General features: G+C 42.0%; 1 protein-coding gene across 1 annotated transcript in view; it reads right to left on the minus strand.

Annotated features, from left to right (window-relative positions):
• Positions 1 to 49: 49 nt before the first annotated feature.
• rasa2 (RAS p21 protein activator 2) overlaps positions 50 to 14,640 on the minus strand; it is a 23,967-nt gene continuing 9,376 nt past the window's right edge. Inside the window, exons 5-24 of the mRNA XM_031860700.1 lie at positions 14,319 to 14,395; positions 12,015 to 12,098; positions 11,634 to 11,706; positions 11,473 to 11,549; positions 10,814 to 10,915; positions 7,800 to 7,953; positions 7,417 to 7,565; positions 6,952 to 7,066; positions 6,421 to 6,495; positions 6,121 to 6,244; positions 5,449 to 5,555; positions 5,255 to 5,338; positions 4,913 to 4,990; positions 4,738 to 4,811; positions 4,234 to 4,340; positions 3,502 to 3,584; positions 3,070 to 3,278; positions 1,957 to 2,060; positions 1,500 to 1,680; positions 50 to 1,315 (exon numbers count right to left, since the gene is read on the minus strand). Coding sequence (XP_031716560.1) covers positions 1,285 to 1,315; positions 1,500 to 1,680; positions 1,957 to 2,060; positions 3,070 to 3,278; positions 3,502 to 3,584; positions 4,234 to 4,340; positions 4,738 to 4,811; positions 4,913 to 4,990; positions 5,255 to 5,338; positions 5,449 to 5,555; positions 6,121 to 6,244; positions 6,421 to 6,495; positions 6,952 to 7,066; positions 7,417 to 7,565; positions 7,800 to 7,953; positions 10,814 to 10,915; positions 11,473 to 11,549; positions 11,634 to 11,706; positions 12,015 to 12,098; positions 14,319 to 14,395 — 2,088 coding nt within the window. The 3' untranslated portion in view covers positions 50 to 1,284. The remainder of the gene's footprint in view (positions 1,316 to 1,499; positions 1,681 to 1,956; positions 2,061 to 3,069; positions 3,279 to 3,501; positions 3,585 to 4,233; positions 4,341 to 4,737; positions 4,812 to 4,912; positions 4,991 to 5,254; positions 5,339 to 5,448; positions 5,556 to 6,120; positions 6,245 to 6,420; positions 6,496 to 6,951; positions 7,067 to 7,416; positions 7,566 to 7,799; positions 7,954 to 10,813; positions 10,916 to 11,472; positions 11,550 to 11,633; positions 11,707 to 12,014; positions 12,099 to 14,318; positions 14,396 to 14,640) is intronic.

The following is a 14,640-nucleotide window of genomic DNA, read 5'->3' on the forward strand; positions in this document are numbered from 1 at the left end:
TATATATATATATATATATATATATATATATATATATATATATATATGATTTTCTCCATTTTTAAACCTTTGTATTCAAAATACGTTATTATTCTTTTCAAGTCAAAAAAATGAAACTGTCTTTGGTCAAGAAAAATATCTTAAAATCTACAGGCTATAAATGTAATTATACACAAATTAAACAAAAAGATTACTCAAGATCATGGAACTGATCAAAATGGGGAAAGCTGATAACAAGTATCTAATCATTTCCATTTGGAGTGCTCCAAATATTTAAAGTGCTTCTGCATCATTCCCTAAGCTTTTAATGTGAAAGAAACATCCATCAAAGTAAGGCAGATCGGTTCCATCTACTCCACTGTCCTCTGAAAGATACACACACACACACACACACACACACACACACACACACACACACACAACTGTTCAGAAGAGAACGGACACTTACGGGCCATCCACACCTAGAACAAGAACTATAAATATACCGTAAAGAGGAGTCCATGCCACAACTATCACAACAAACAGCATCGTTGGAATCGTTTTCAGAGCGATTTGATGCACGATAGAAACACCGACAGCCAATCAAAATCCTTCTGAGTTTACAGATCGTCACATCCGACCCAGCTGGAGCGTGCGACGCGTTCGTGGCCCCGCTGATTACAGAAGATTACCGTTAATCAGCTCTCATAGTTATTGATATAGTTATCGTTCTTGCTGTGGACCGGCCTTAGAAGAGTAGAGAAAGATAAAACGGGGCTCAAATAGACAACGATGATTATTAAATCAACTCTAAAAAGACAGATATTCAGAGAAAAACTTCAAAAAGATTTGAGAGAGCATCATCACAGCTGTTTGGTGGAAAAGAATTTGGTGAATAAAAAAAAAGATTAGCAGCCTATTCACACACACACACTATCTACTGTAATGATGCCTTTTTAAAAAAACAGCCATAGACGTCAAAGAGGACATAAATTAAGACGAGAAAAGAGTCTTTAAAAAGGGACCAGAGGAGGGGAGGAGATGAGGCGACGCACTGCCAAAGAAAACGACAACACCAAAGGGCTTTGTTCATTTCAAGGACAGAGGAGAGAAGCTCGTTCTGATTCCCCTTCTTAGGCGGTCACTGCTGTAGTGGACTCATGCTGTCTGGAGGTCAGGGTGCATCTCCTGGTCACACAGCGGGCGCTCTGCTCTCACTGGGACAACTCCAGTGACTCCTTTAGGACCGTGGAGGCTTCCGACACCTGCTGCTATGGCCGTTTCAGGCCACACCTTCCAAAGAGGTTAAGAGGTTTTCCCTACGATGGGGTTGTCCCTGAAACAGAAAGGATAACAAAGATGAGTTCCTGATCTCTGTGTGAGTGGGAGCAGCAGTAACAATACTGGTTTAGTTTTGCATCGCTGGGACTTACAGGGGAAAAAAAAAAATAAAAGCTACGGATACAAAGTCATACACACAAACATGCATAAGTATTGCAGTACAAATACAACAGACTTACAGGCTCCCGTACTGCGCCGTGGTGTCACTCCTGATGTTGTGCTGCTTCTGAAGTTCCTCCATGACGATTCGGAGCTGTTTGAGCGTCTGAAAGGTCTCTTTGGGTTCCTGAATGGTAAACTTGGAGTAGTCCTCCTGCTCCCGCTGAGGGCCCTGATACACCGCCATACTGGCACATGCGTCTGCAGACAGGAACCACATCATTACACAGTGCAGCCTTTTTTGTTTTTTTAACAGCTAATCCAACATCCTGAAGAGTAGAGCCAAAACAATTAAAAACATTTATTTTTCTCAACTTACACTGACCCACAAGTACCACGTGCATACACAAATCATTACATTATCTCTAACAATGACGTAATGCCTCCAAGAATCCAATAGTGGTCTTTGTGACATTTGCCCAGGAGTGTAATCATCAAATCCTTCTCACTGTAATGAAGTCATGAACAAACACTGACCCTCCATGTTCTGGAGCTTGGTATCGTTCGAGGAGAGGAGAGAGAAAATTCTCTCCGTTTCCCGGTCGCAGTCGATGTCCAGCTGCAGGTTGGCCAGCACGGTGCTGAAAGAGGAGAGAGGAAACGTGTCAGAGGATCTCATCCAGGAGGGATCAGCAGAGAGAAGCGAAGGATACTATATTCTAATTAGTTTAGACTGAAAAAGGGGCCCAGGTTTTCTTTTCTTTTTTTAACGGTGTGGTTTTGGTGGCGACATTCCTTCCACGGAACTATGTTCTGTGAGAAGGTTGAACCATTGATGATGTTTCTTGTGTTTCTTGTTTTCCAGTGAGCGGAATAGTTGGCGAGTATGGGTTTGTAGAGGTCACCGAGCAGACAGAGAGGTGCTACGGCTCGTAATGAGGGATATCCTGTCGGAGACTCGTTTCCAGATGTAATGACGTGGTGGGCAGAGCCGAGTGGAAATTATTGTCTGATGTGTTCATCGTGCTCACCTATCATGAATCTGAAAATCCCTTTTTATACATCTCGTGTTGGGTGATGTGCGTTCCGTGAATCACTTAGTATTGAATTATCTGTAGGTGAGTGAGGCATTGTAAAGGTATTCCTACATATCTGGGTCCAGAAGTCTTTGTCGGACAGAGTGGTTAGGTGACACAATGGAGATTGAGCCCTGTGGCCCAGACTACAATGAACTGGGTGTCTGTGGTGACATCCCCTAGAAAAATCACATCAACGTCTCTGGGAAGTGAGAGCCCAAAAACACACACCTGGAACCACTGTTTGTCGCCATAGGCTCCACTAAAGTGCATAAAACTGAGATCGTTGAGATTGTAACTTTAAGAGTGTTGCACTTTGTTTGCATGCGTGTCGATCCACATGTGGAAAAACTGAGAAGCTCCTGGGAAAAGACAACGGCCGTTTGGCAGCTGCACACCTAACTGATCCAAAGTTTTGAGTTTATATCACAACATGACTGTTTTCATTACAGCTCTGGAGTGGCATCTACATGGTTGGTCAAATTTACAACCAGCAGGAGCAGAGTTTCAAAACAGTAGAGAGCAAGTTGAGCAAGTGTTTTATTATGATCGGCAACACATGTCCATGACTCACGTTGTGCAGGGCTTACAGCCCGGTGCGTTGTTACTCTGGTTTTTGCAGCACTGCCAGGCTCCACTGGTGTAATTCGAGGGATGGAAGGTGGAGAAGCGTCCCTCGTTGCAGCGACTGACCGGGCCCAGGACCTCCAGCCACTCACTGGCCTCCACACAGTTTCCTGCCTGCACATACAGAGGCTTCTCAGAGTGGACCACCTGGAACATCTGACACGAGAGAAACGAAGCAGTTTAAGATGTTACCAATCATCCCGTCCCAGGTCATATCCAGGACACTCTCAAATTCTTGGAGTAAAGACGTCAACGACGCTCACGAGACTCCCAATACAATACGATCATCATTTCATTACTGCAACTTGGGGAACTGGCTGCTATCCATTACAATGGGGCCATGCTTTAATGATTGGGTGTCAGAGAGGAATTGGCTTACATTTTTGCGGTTAAAGGCACTTTCATCTAGTTTCTCCACCGCCTGGATAGTCTTGACATTGATGATGCAGAGGGCCTCTTTCCCTGGAAATCAAAAAAGTAATTCTGTCAAATCTGTCAAGAAGAATACACAGTGAAAATCAATTTTTCTTTTATTGAGGTTTTGCAGGACATGAAGTTGCAGTGCTTTCCGGTCAATAGAGAGAAAAGAGAGACGAGTTGGGGTGTATAATACCAGCAGCATCATCACATCATCCCTCTCTAATAAATCCAGCTAGAGCATAACACTCTTGATCCTTTCCTTAGATCCCCCATTAACATTAAGAACCCAACATCATCAATCAGTTAAGACAAAGTAAACAGTGTTGGGACACCTATGATTTGCTCGTTAATCACAATTGTTAACTGTTTAGATGATCAGTTTGAGTACTTTGTGGACTTTTTTGAAGTATGCAGGCTTTCCATTGATGACAATTTCTGAGTCTGACTATTTATACACAACATAACATTTACATCTCAACTTTTGGCAAATAAATCCAGCCAGTCTATTGGCACCTCCACTAAGTGTTGGATCGGATGACTGTGGCGCCACCTGGTGGTGGTATTGAGAACGACACCGTGATAGAAAGCGCTGCATGCAGCCATCTCCCGTCAGTTTGATCTTATATTATGCTGCGAGTTCTGGATGAAACTGTATGTGGTTGGAGAACGAGATGATAGAAACTGGTCTCACCTTTTTGTTTGTGGTAGGAGAGCTCCCTGTTGGTCACTCTGAGCCATCTCTTTGAAAAGTTTTTCTTGCCAAGGCGTTTTTTCCCCTGGGCTCGTTTCTGTACTTCCCTAGAAGGACACACACACGCGCGCGCACACACACGCACACACACACACACACACACACACACACACACACACACACACACACACACACACACACACACACACACACACACACACACACACACACACACACACACACACACACACACACACACACACACACAGACACACACACAGACACACACACAGGATTGAGGTTAAACAAACAAATCCATGTTTTACTGGAGGAAAACAAAGGGTTTTGGGTTAGTTTAAATTGAATAATGTCATGTAAAAATATGCCATTGTTTTGATTTTGAATAAATCTTAGCACAATGGTAAATGTGAGATCCAGCACTTTTTGAGCATGAGCTCCCCGCCCTTAAATTCCTACTGATCCCGGCTCATGATGAACACTCACCCCTCCTTGAGGACCACTGCGTCCTCCAGCCCACTGGACCCTTTGCTGACGTTAGAGGAGATCTCATCAAGGAACTGGAAAACAGCATTGACAATGATTTGAGTGTTAACCATTTCAAATGATCAATAAATAAACATTCGCATTCTACGGACTTTTGAGTACAATCACAAAATACCTTTTTAACTTTTTCTATACACTTGTCTTCTTGGAATGATTTGAAGAAGTCGTACATGTAGGTTTCTTTGAAACTAGACTACAAAGAGAAAGAGAAATAAAGACATACATGAGACAGATGATAAAGTTTGATGACAGTTAAAGACATAAAGTACCAGTACTTTCCATTCACTACGCAGCAGACTATATTTAACACTGTTCAGTGTTCCTCTAAACGTAGAATGATAAACGGCTTTATTAAAACGTCATGATCCTACAAAGTGAATAATACATCCATTTACCCGTCCTCTCACTTTGCTTTAACTGGCTAATAAGAATTTCTCATCCTTACGGGTGATCTTACCATTTTTTTCGACAAACTACCCCAGCTGCCCAGCGTCTGGATTGTTTTTGAGATGAGTGTGAGTGTGCGGGAAACCTCAGGGTCCTGGAATTAAAACAGAAGTGCACAATGACGACAACGTACTGTATATAGGCCCGTATGTGAATTTGCTCTCCCGTATTTGTTTTTAAATGGTGCCAAAGCCATGCGCTTACAGGATGGTGGGAACGGAGCTGGAAGGAGTGGGGAGAAAGAACAGCGACGGCGAAGAATCGCAGGAAAACAAAGCTGCTAACGGCCGAGTATTGAACATGTGGGTCGGCTGTAGAGAGAAAGAACATGGCATCAGGAAAAACAACAGGGGTGACATTTAACCATCACCAATATACCAAGAATGTTTCTAGCGTGTACATACAGGGAGTGGACAGAATATAACACACTATAAAAGCTCTTGTGTTCATTATGTTGAACCAAGCTGCTGATATTGAGCTACATAGTAAAAGCCCAGTTTTAGAGCCGTGTCAAGTCCTCTGACGACACTGTCCTTGTTTTTTTCTGAGGCTATCCTGTAACTCTTCCGTGGGGTGAACACTGTGGAACTCCATGTGCTACCGAAATTAAATAAACTGCAGCACACAGTGATATTAAAACATCAGTTTGGTGCAGGGGACCACTAACATATTTACGTTCCTTGGAACAATAAGCAGTGACCTGCTGAACAGTTTCACAATGTCAGAGGAATGGAAGAAATAACACAGACGGATTAACACCTTCTTCCCAGCTTCATGTCTGCGCTGGGTCTGTTTTTATGTCTCTTTTAGATGTCTGAATGATTATTTCTCTGACCAAGTGGCTGCAAAAAATGTACTACAGGCTCTGGCGTTTACCGGGGAAGCGTTTGCAGGCCAAGTGTCTCAGTGACCTGAAGACATCACACATAAGTGGGGGACAGCTGGAACTTGACTGGGTGATGGAGGAAAAGACTTTCTGGACGTAACCCTGAAGGTTCTCCTGCAGAGGCAAAAACAAAAGAAAAACACATCAGTAAAAAGAGAGAAAACCAAACATCTTAAAAGGAAAAGGCCAACGAAATGATATGGATGATGGTCGGGAAAGTCAGACACATAGTCCGATTACTGGATTTATCAGAAGAACTTAAGGAAGTTCTGCTCGTCGAGTGCATTCACCTTGTTGACTTCCGTGTTGTCACCTTCCTTCAGTTTAACGGGGTCTATCTCGCATGTTTTGTTGGATTCACAAATCTATGAAAAGGTTAAAAAGGACAAAAACAACAACAAACAATTAGAGTCAATGTATTAATAAGAAATTAAGACCTTCTTATTCCTATTATCTTGAGCATAGAAAAACAGGAGCTGACGAGTAAGAGTACTGTTGACATTTGTTTCAGACATGTCGATGAAATAAAATTATTTTTAAGCCGACCAAAAATAAAATATGGAACATTTTGCAGATGGAGGTAAACTAGACTTAAAAAGCCACAAATAAAGCACTATTAATTAGTAGATAGGTTTGAAAAAGAGGCAGTCAATGCAGTACTCTGTACTCTGTACTCTGTACAAACTCCAAACCTACCACTTCCATCTCCATGTTTGCAGCGGAAAGGCAGCTGTTTAAGGGGAGTTTTCCATACTGACTCCAGTGACTTATGGCCTTTCTAGCATCTATTCTGAATGCGTGCGTGTCCGGGTTACTCATACCTCATCTATTACAGGCTTCAGGGTAACTGCCAGATAATTCTTTCCCATAATCTTCATCATGTCATCAATGCAGCGTGTTGCCAGTGAGTTGCCACGGAATATAGTGTTAGCCTCCCTGCATGGACACAGAAATATGCCACTAACGTTAACCAGGTTTGACAAAAGACCATTTCACAGTTAGTTATTTTGTGTTGTTCTGGAGCAATCCTCAATATATCAGCCCTTGTGTTTCAGCATCTAAAGGTTTGACAGTTTAGCTCAGTTTGTCAAAGGAAAAATGTGTGCTTACACATATCATCTACATGTCAGTATATACCTGTACTGTGCTGTACTGTACTGTAGGTACGCCTGTGTGAGTAGAATTAAAACAAAACGAAGTAGCTCCTGTTAGAAGGATTCCATTTGCCGTGTAACGCTTCGAGCACCAGGCTTTTCTCCGGACGCCATGCACGTGCAAGTACTCACTGAGTGTTGTCCAGCTCTAGTGCTGCCACAGCAGAGACAAAAGGCACAAAGCGATTGTGGTGGAGCAGCAGTCGAACCGTGGGCAGAACAGCCTCGTACCGCTCTCTGCAGATGTCCCCCAAGATGTGTGCGGCCGACGCCGAGATGGGCTGAAAGGTGTAGATACACAGCGTCAACACAGCATTATCAGCAACTGATCAATTCCATGATTACAATTTAGCGCATTTTAGAAACTGAGGTGATTGGGCCACACAAAGGAAAGCTACACCACCATGAGCTATCTACTAAAAGCCCCTAAATGGTTTCCGTGTACGTTGGCCTAGATTCTGTGATTGCTTTAAACTAGAAACGTACAATTGTGTATGTTCTTTCGGAGGTTTTACCTTCACATCTGGGGATTTGAGCAGCAGGTTGCAGAGTGGTGTGTAGCAGGCAGATGGCAGCACTGTGTCTTCTATGTAGGTCAGCTTCAAACGCAAGGATCCCAAATCATCAGACTTGGACTTGCTGCCGTTCCCTTTGGGCTGGAGGAGATACCTGTTAGACCACAGGAAGACAGACACCACATCACTGTGCTGTGATGCATGTAAAAACATATACATTTCAATGTCAGGATTAACCAACCAGGATTAACCTGAGAAAACCTAAAAGTACAAAACCTAAAAACAACCTTACATAGAATTACACAGGGGCCGAATGATTTAAGTTCACTACCCCGTTCAGAAAATAGAAGCTGAAGGGACGGTTGATCCTGCTGACCTGAAACAAACTGCTCAACACAATAAAAACTGTCTCGTACCAATATTACCGGCAAAAAGAGACAGCTAAAAGGAAAAGAATGGAGAGTATCTACACGTGGGATTAATGCTCCCTAAACTTTATTGGACCGAAAAAAAAAGCATCTTTATCAATCAAAAACTCATTTACCTTATGCTTTGCCGAAACACAGGACGGGTTGTGCATGCAACTATCGTTCTGCATAAAAAAGGACAGCTGAACATGCAGGTTGGTGAATAGTTTATGGATACAGCACCGTGAAGCTGCTAAACATCACAGAGATGCTTAAGCTCCTTACAGAGTCAATGGATATGAGAAATATTTCAGTCGTAGTCGTTTTACAGAGGAGCATGTGCACGGCATGTGCACGGCATAGGACAGGAGGGCTCTACACCGTGTGATTAAAACCGCCCAGAACATCATTGGTACGCGTCTACTGAGCATCGGTGATTAGAGGTGCCTGCAAAGAACTCGAAAGGATATTAAAAGACAAAACCCGCACCAGGCACAACCTCTTCACCCTGCTGCCATCTGGCAAGAGATACACGAGTATCAGCTGCTGAACCACCAGACTTCAAAACAACTTCTTTCCTCTGGCTGTGAGACTCCTTAATTCATCCTCCACCCCTCCATTTTTTGTTGTGTGTGTTTTGTTGAGTAGCAAAATGGGACCGCAATCTGCATTTCTTTGTGCAAGCCTGTTGTACAATGACAATTAAATAACCTTGTAGATAGTCATATTTAGATGACTGACTTTATGGAAATGCTCGGGCTTATATATATATATATATCATTGTTTTCTAACTGGGATGACGCTTCCTTTGGAAAGAAATTAGCATCACGATCCTTTAAGATGTTTTCCTCAACGAGCAAGAAAACTCCCTGTAAACTGATAAAACAGAACTGAATTCAATAAGACCATTAGCGATACATTAATACACCTAGATGATGCTTTACCGTAGCTCTGAAGCGTCAACAAGATGAAAGCAGCTCAGACGCTACGTAAAGGGGGTCCAAAGTACGACTCAACAAAGCTGATGATTACCGATAAACCAGACAGCTGTCGTTTAACATTTGCTTTATTATTGTTCCAGCTAATTTTCACAATTCCAGTGGAGTCGAGAACTTCCACTTAAAAATCAAAGGGTTTGTTAACTGACTTTGATTAAGAGAACATTGCTCATATTTCTGCTGCATGCACGTCTCTCTGAAAGCCAACAGGTGGAGCAAAACACAAAATGATGAAATGCGGAGTTGAACTGCAGTGCTTCAAAAAGCTGCAGATACATACAGTAGGCCTGTCCGTAAGCCGCTTTATCCGTTATCACGGTACACAGGCACAGCGACGCTTCTTCGGCAAAAAGTCAACGGATCACCTGTACCGATTTCATGAAGCTGAACGGTCTTTATGTGAGAGACATGGACGGCTTCCAGCATAAACATAGGACATGAGGTACTGCCACCGTGCATAAAGCCACCCACGCACACGACTCACAGCCCTCATGTACCAACAGATTGCTATCTGGCATAATCCCATATCACCTACACTGACACAGAGCTAGGAAACACCCACACAACAGAAACACTGAGAAATCAAGGAAGATTTCTCAAATGACCTTGTAATAGCACGGAAGAACTCAAGCGTTCAAGTCGTCTTAATGGGTGAGCAGGGTGGAGTTTTTTAAACTAAAAGACTCAAAAACATGAAGCTCCTCCGGTGCAAGAACCTGATCTAGTTACAAAGAAGGTGACTGTGTCAGGCTTGGTTTTGGTTATTGAACACAATGTTAGATCTTATTAAGACACACAACAGACTTTGGCAGGAACAAGACAGTCCTGGACTTATTTCCATCATTGTCCCTCATGTTTCCGCCGTCTAATAAACTCTACCAAAGACACAGGCTGATCCTGTTTGATGAAGAAATATTTCTAAAAAACCTGGATTTCTGCTGGTTAATAAACATGAGCTAGAAGTGGTGTTTGTATGCTGCACAGGTCTTCTAGTCTTCCATTATCTTCCCTGAAAAAATCTAAAATGGGCCCCATTCATTTTCAGCCCTAGTATTTATACTGGCAGTCAGTGCGGTCTCCCCAGAAGGGGCCGGAAATGGTGTGGACTGCTTCCTCTTCTGTGTTAAATAGTTTTCTACCGTCATTTAAACTAGTCATGTTTACATGTAGAGATTTAGCTGCTCACAAAATATTAAAATTGTACTGTTGTACATAAATCAATCGGACAATAAAGCAGGATTTATATTTGAACCCCATCTTCCAAAAGAAGAAGAAAAGTGTAAATTGAGTCTAAATAAAAGTTGTTAAACAGGCGTTTGTGTTTGTGTTATGGTCAGAGTGGAAAGGAATAGTGAAAATATGGATCTATGACCCATGATCTGGAGTAATAAGGAACGCCTTTTTCTTTGATTTCTAAATGTGTTTTTGGATCCACTGGCACCACCACAGCAAAGAGTGAGTTCAGCAGATATTTGTATCAAATTGGTGAAATCGTGTGACAGAAGATAAAAAGAAATGTAATGCACATGAATGTATTTGTATTTGTTTACACTCCTAGTGGATAATGATGTTAGAAATGAAAAGACATCATCTTCTGTCTGGTCCTTACCAGGCTTTGTGGACGTGGCTATTCCCAAGGATCTTGACCGGGACCCGCGTCTCCCCCAGAAACACATCCTGAGCCAGATTCTCATTGTTCCACAAGTCAACTCTGCAAAGTGAGACATGCATTTCATATATGAATATATAGCATTGAACTACATGTACGTCGAGTAACACACTTTTTTTTTTGTTGCCGTGTGTGCAGCACAAACGCACAACTACCCAATTCCAATTAGGCAAAAAGGGACAAAATAAATGTCACAACTCGAGTGGTGCTTACCTGCTCGGTGCGTAAAAAGCGAAAACAAGACCCGTGCAATGACATCACCTCAAATCCAAACCTCAAAACCATGCATGAGTGTTTTTACCTTCGAATCTGTCTAGTCTTACCAAGTGAGCTATGAATCCATTGTGACGGAAGCCCCACATATCCTTAACCAGAAACCAAGGCTCTCTATCAGTAGTCAGAACACACCACATCTAAATTCACGTTTTTTGTCCTCAAGTTGTTAAGAAATAATTTTTCTTCTGTCAAGACTATAGAGGGGAAAACAAGAAAGAGAGAGAGAGAGAAAGAGAGAGAGAGAGAGAAAGAGAGAGAGAGAGAGTCACAGAAAGTGAAACGCACAGATGAGAGAAAATAAGTAAATAAATCAACAAACTTACTTGATCTCAAGTTTTTCAATGTCCTCCTCTTCCACTTGGAAATGAGACTTCTTAGAGTAGCTGCCGGACCTTGTGACCTGAGGGTGAACACGTCGAGGCTTATTTACAGGCTTACGTATACAAAGAGTGTCGCAGTGTTAAGTAAGCCAAACAGGATGTACCTCAAAGGAGAAGGTCTCTTCAAATTGAGGGTTGCTGGTTTTCTTCTTTACCTTCGTTTTCTTTTGGTCAGCCCTGAGGGGACACATCACAGAAACTCTGATACTCATATTTGAAAATGTGTCATCAGCAAAACCACGTTTTTTTTCTTTGCATCAAGATCACATCCATTTATACAAAGCATTATTGAGGAACATCAGTAAAAAAAAAAATCAGTCTCTTTTATCTTGTGATCTAGACAAAATTGTTATGGCTTCCGTCGGCTTTCTCAAGATTAGATCGTTAAAAATGAGAAAACCTGCTGCTTCTATACTTAAAGCATGTAAAGAATATCATCATATGTGTGTGCTGTAAAACCTGTGGCATACGTGTAACAAAGTTACCTGGCAGGTCCAACGAGTGACACGGTGGCATAGGGGTCACAATTCTGCCCACTGATCAAAGGCAGTCCCTGGCACTCTATTATCCTGGAGGAGTTCACAAAGCGATAGGGAGGGACACAATTAATACATTTACTGTGCATGGACACAACAGGAACAAGATTTTTAGTACCGTGTTAATTTACATCATCATCACCAGTTGAAGCAATAGTTTAAAAAAAACATTAAATTTAAATACTTCAGCAGGAGGGTGGTGAGGGACCAAACACTGTGTCTTGACAGCATAAATAGTAAATAATGTCTTGTTGGTTCAACAGATGACTGAGTGGAAATGCTGTTGCTATTAAACCGCTACAGTCTGAAGTATTATAAGAAGAGGTTTACTTGAAACAGAACCCTTTACCACGAGGGGCCACTGTGTTACAATGGGACTCAACTATTTCAGAAGCAACGAAGGTTCCCGAACACAAACTTGATCGACGTGCATGTCTGATCAGTCAGTGGGCATCAACTTCTACAAATTTAAAAAACAAGTTCAAAAAGTCAAGAAATTGCCCACAAAAAGATAAAAAACAGAATGCCATTGTAATATCATTACTCGCACATTCATTACTTTTTACGTAAATGAAATATAGGTATCATTAATGCAAAATAAAACTTCAAACACCAGTAACGCTGAAGGTAAATGTTGTCCTTCATGTATAAAGCTAACTAAATTATGTTGATTCAGAACAAAATGCTAATTTTAGTTTAAATTCACACATGACATAGGATGTGTGTATTTTTATTTATTCATCACGTTTTGATGTAGCACTGATTCATTCACTGTATCATGGAGCTCGACACAGAAGGCAAACATATTGCTATTGAGGTTGGTTGCAATTTAATTTTTTTTTCCAGTTTATCAGTTCTCAGACTTCGCCTTAATCTGGCATCAAGATCGCTATTTAAAAAATGACATTTCTGCAAAGTCCCAGAGGTTTTGTCAGCAGCACGAACCAGCACAATGCATTGATGAAGTGGTGCTGCTTCTTCATTTAGAAGTAGTGCTTTGCCCTGATGTTTGGCTCGTGTCACACAGGAACACAACTGTTTCTGGTGTCAACAAACACACACTGTAGACACCCTAAACAGGATGTGGCTGCTAAGCAGGAGGCACCGGAGAATAAGAATGAATTCGGCCTGCCACTAAGTGAGGCCAGAGGGAGAAGACGACCGCAGCCGATGTCAGGATGTTTGTGCATCATCTTCCAGGCTGTCATGACGATATTCCCTGTAGGCTCCTTTGCATCTCTCGATTCAACCCTCAACCTCGCTGCGCTCTGACCATGTCTGGTGACTAATGACTCCGCGACAGGATGACTACAGTGTGCAAATGATAAGCTTGACGCCTTTGATTCTCACTTCGCTACCTTGTGCGGTCCGGTGGGTAAAAAGGTATCATCATCTATGCACATATGATGAAGCGGGATGGTGAGCAGGTGGCGGTTTAAGCAAACAAGAGGCCCGGTGAATGACGGCAGCAGAAAGCCACAGCGGTCGCAGTGTGAGAAGCTCAGGCTTCCTGCTCAGATGCCATCACTTCCTCCTCATTACCTTCGCTCTCCAAGTATGAATGGTGGATGCAAAACAACATATGTAAACAGCATGAGGTCTGACAAGGACACACATACGTGTGTGTGTGTGTGTGTGTGTGTGTGTGTGTGTGTGTGTGTACATGCTCAACCTTATCCTTCAATGAGCTGACGATCCTCGCATATCTTTGTCTGGTAACAGTGACGAACTTTTGATGTCTGACGTACAGATGCAAAATAAAGTTGATAGATAAAGTAATATTGTGAAACACTCAAAACCTAAAACAACCCACTGAAAGCTAAGATTGACATGCAATATGATCATATCAACGAAAACTACTTTTTAAACTATTTTTTTCTCTCTTACACCTCTGTCTGAACTATTGAGAAGAAATGTTTAGAGTTGGACTATATTATCAGGCAAAGCACAGCTATATGCCTCTTTAAATCCCCCTTCCTTTGATCCTAGTATCATAATGAAAATGGGAAAGCAGTCTGATTTTGCAGTGCATGTACACCTGAATGCAGCCTGTGCTTTCTGTGTCTGTTGTATGTACACATAATGTAAGGCACATCTGAATGTATGCATACCTGATCCTCTTATGTGAAGCCCTTTGGCAATTTTTTTGTTTTTCTTTATTGATTTCAAATTCCCTGCAAACATTCCCAGTTCATAAGACAACCAGCACGATTAGATCCTCACTTTGACTGACAAGGGAACCGTGGTACTCACCGGACTAGTAAGTGTTGACCCATTGAGCCGCTCACTGTGATCACCTCATTCAATCGCATCTCCAAGTGAACCTTACCCTGTTGAACATGAGGAGAGGAGAGTGACCGGTGAGAAGTTATAAATGTCTCAAAACAGGAGACAAGTTAAGATGAGGGTTGTGAAATAAGATTAGAATGTGCTTGTGAGAAAATGAACACATCAAACTCAGTAACGCTAATAATTTACCTTTAATATATGTAAAAATGTTCTCACTGCATTTTGTTTTAAAACAAGTTCTCTCTCTCTCTCTCTCTCTCTCTCTCTCTCTCTCTCTCTCTCTCTC

The sequence above is a fragment of the Anarrhichthys ocellatus genome, unplaced genomic scaffold (assembly GCF_004355925.1).
Source record: "Anarrhichthys ocellatus isolate YVR2014 unplaced genomic scaffold, GSC_Weel_1.0 scaffold24, whole genome shotgun sequence".
Classification (NCBI taxonomy): domain Eukaryota; kingdom Metazoa; phylum Chordata; class Actinopteri; order Perciformes; family Anarhichadidae; genus Anarrhichthys; species Anarrhichthys ocellatus.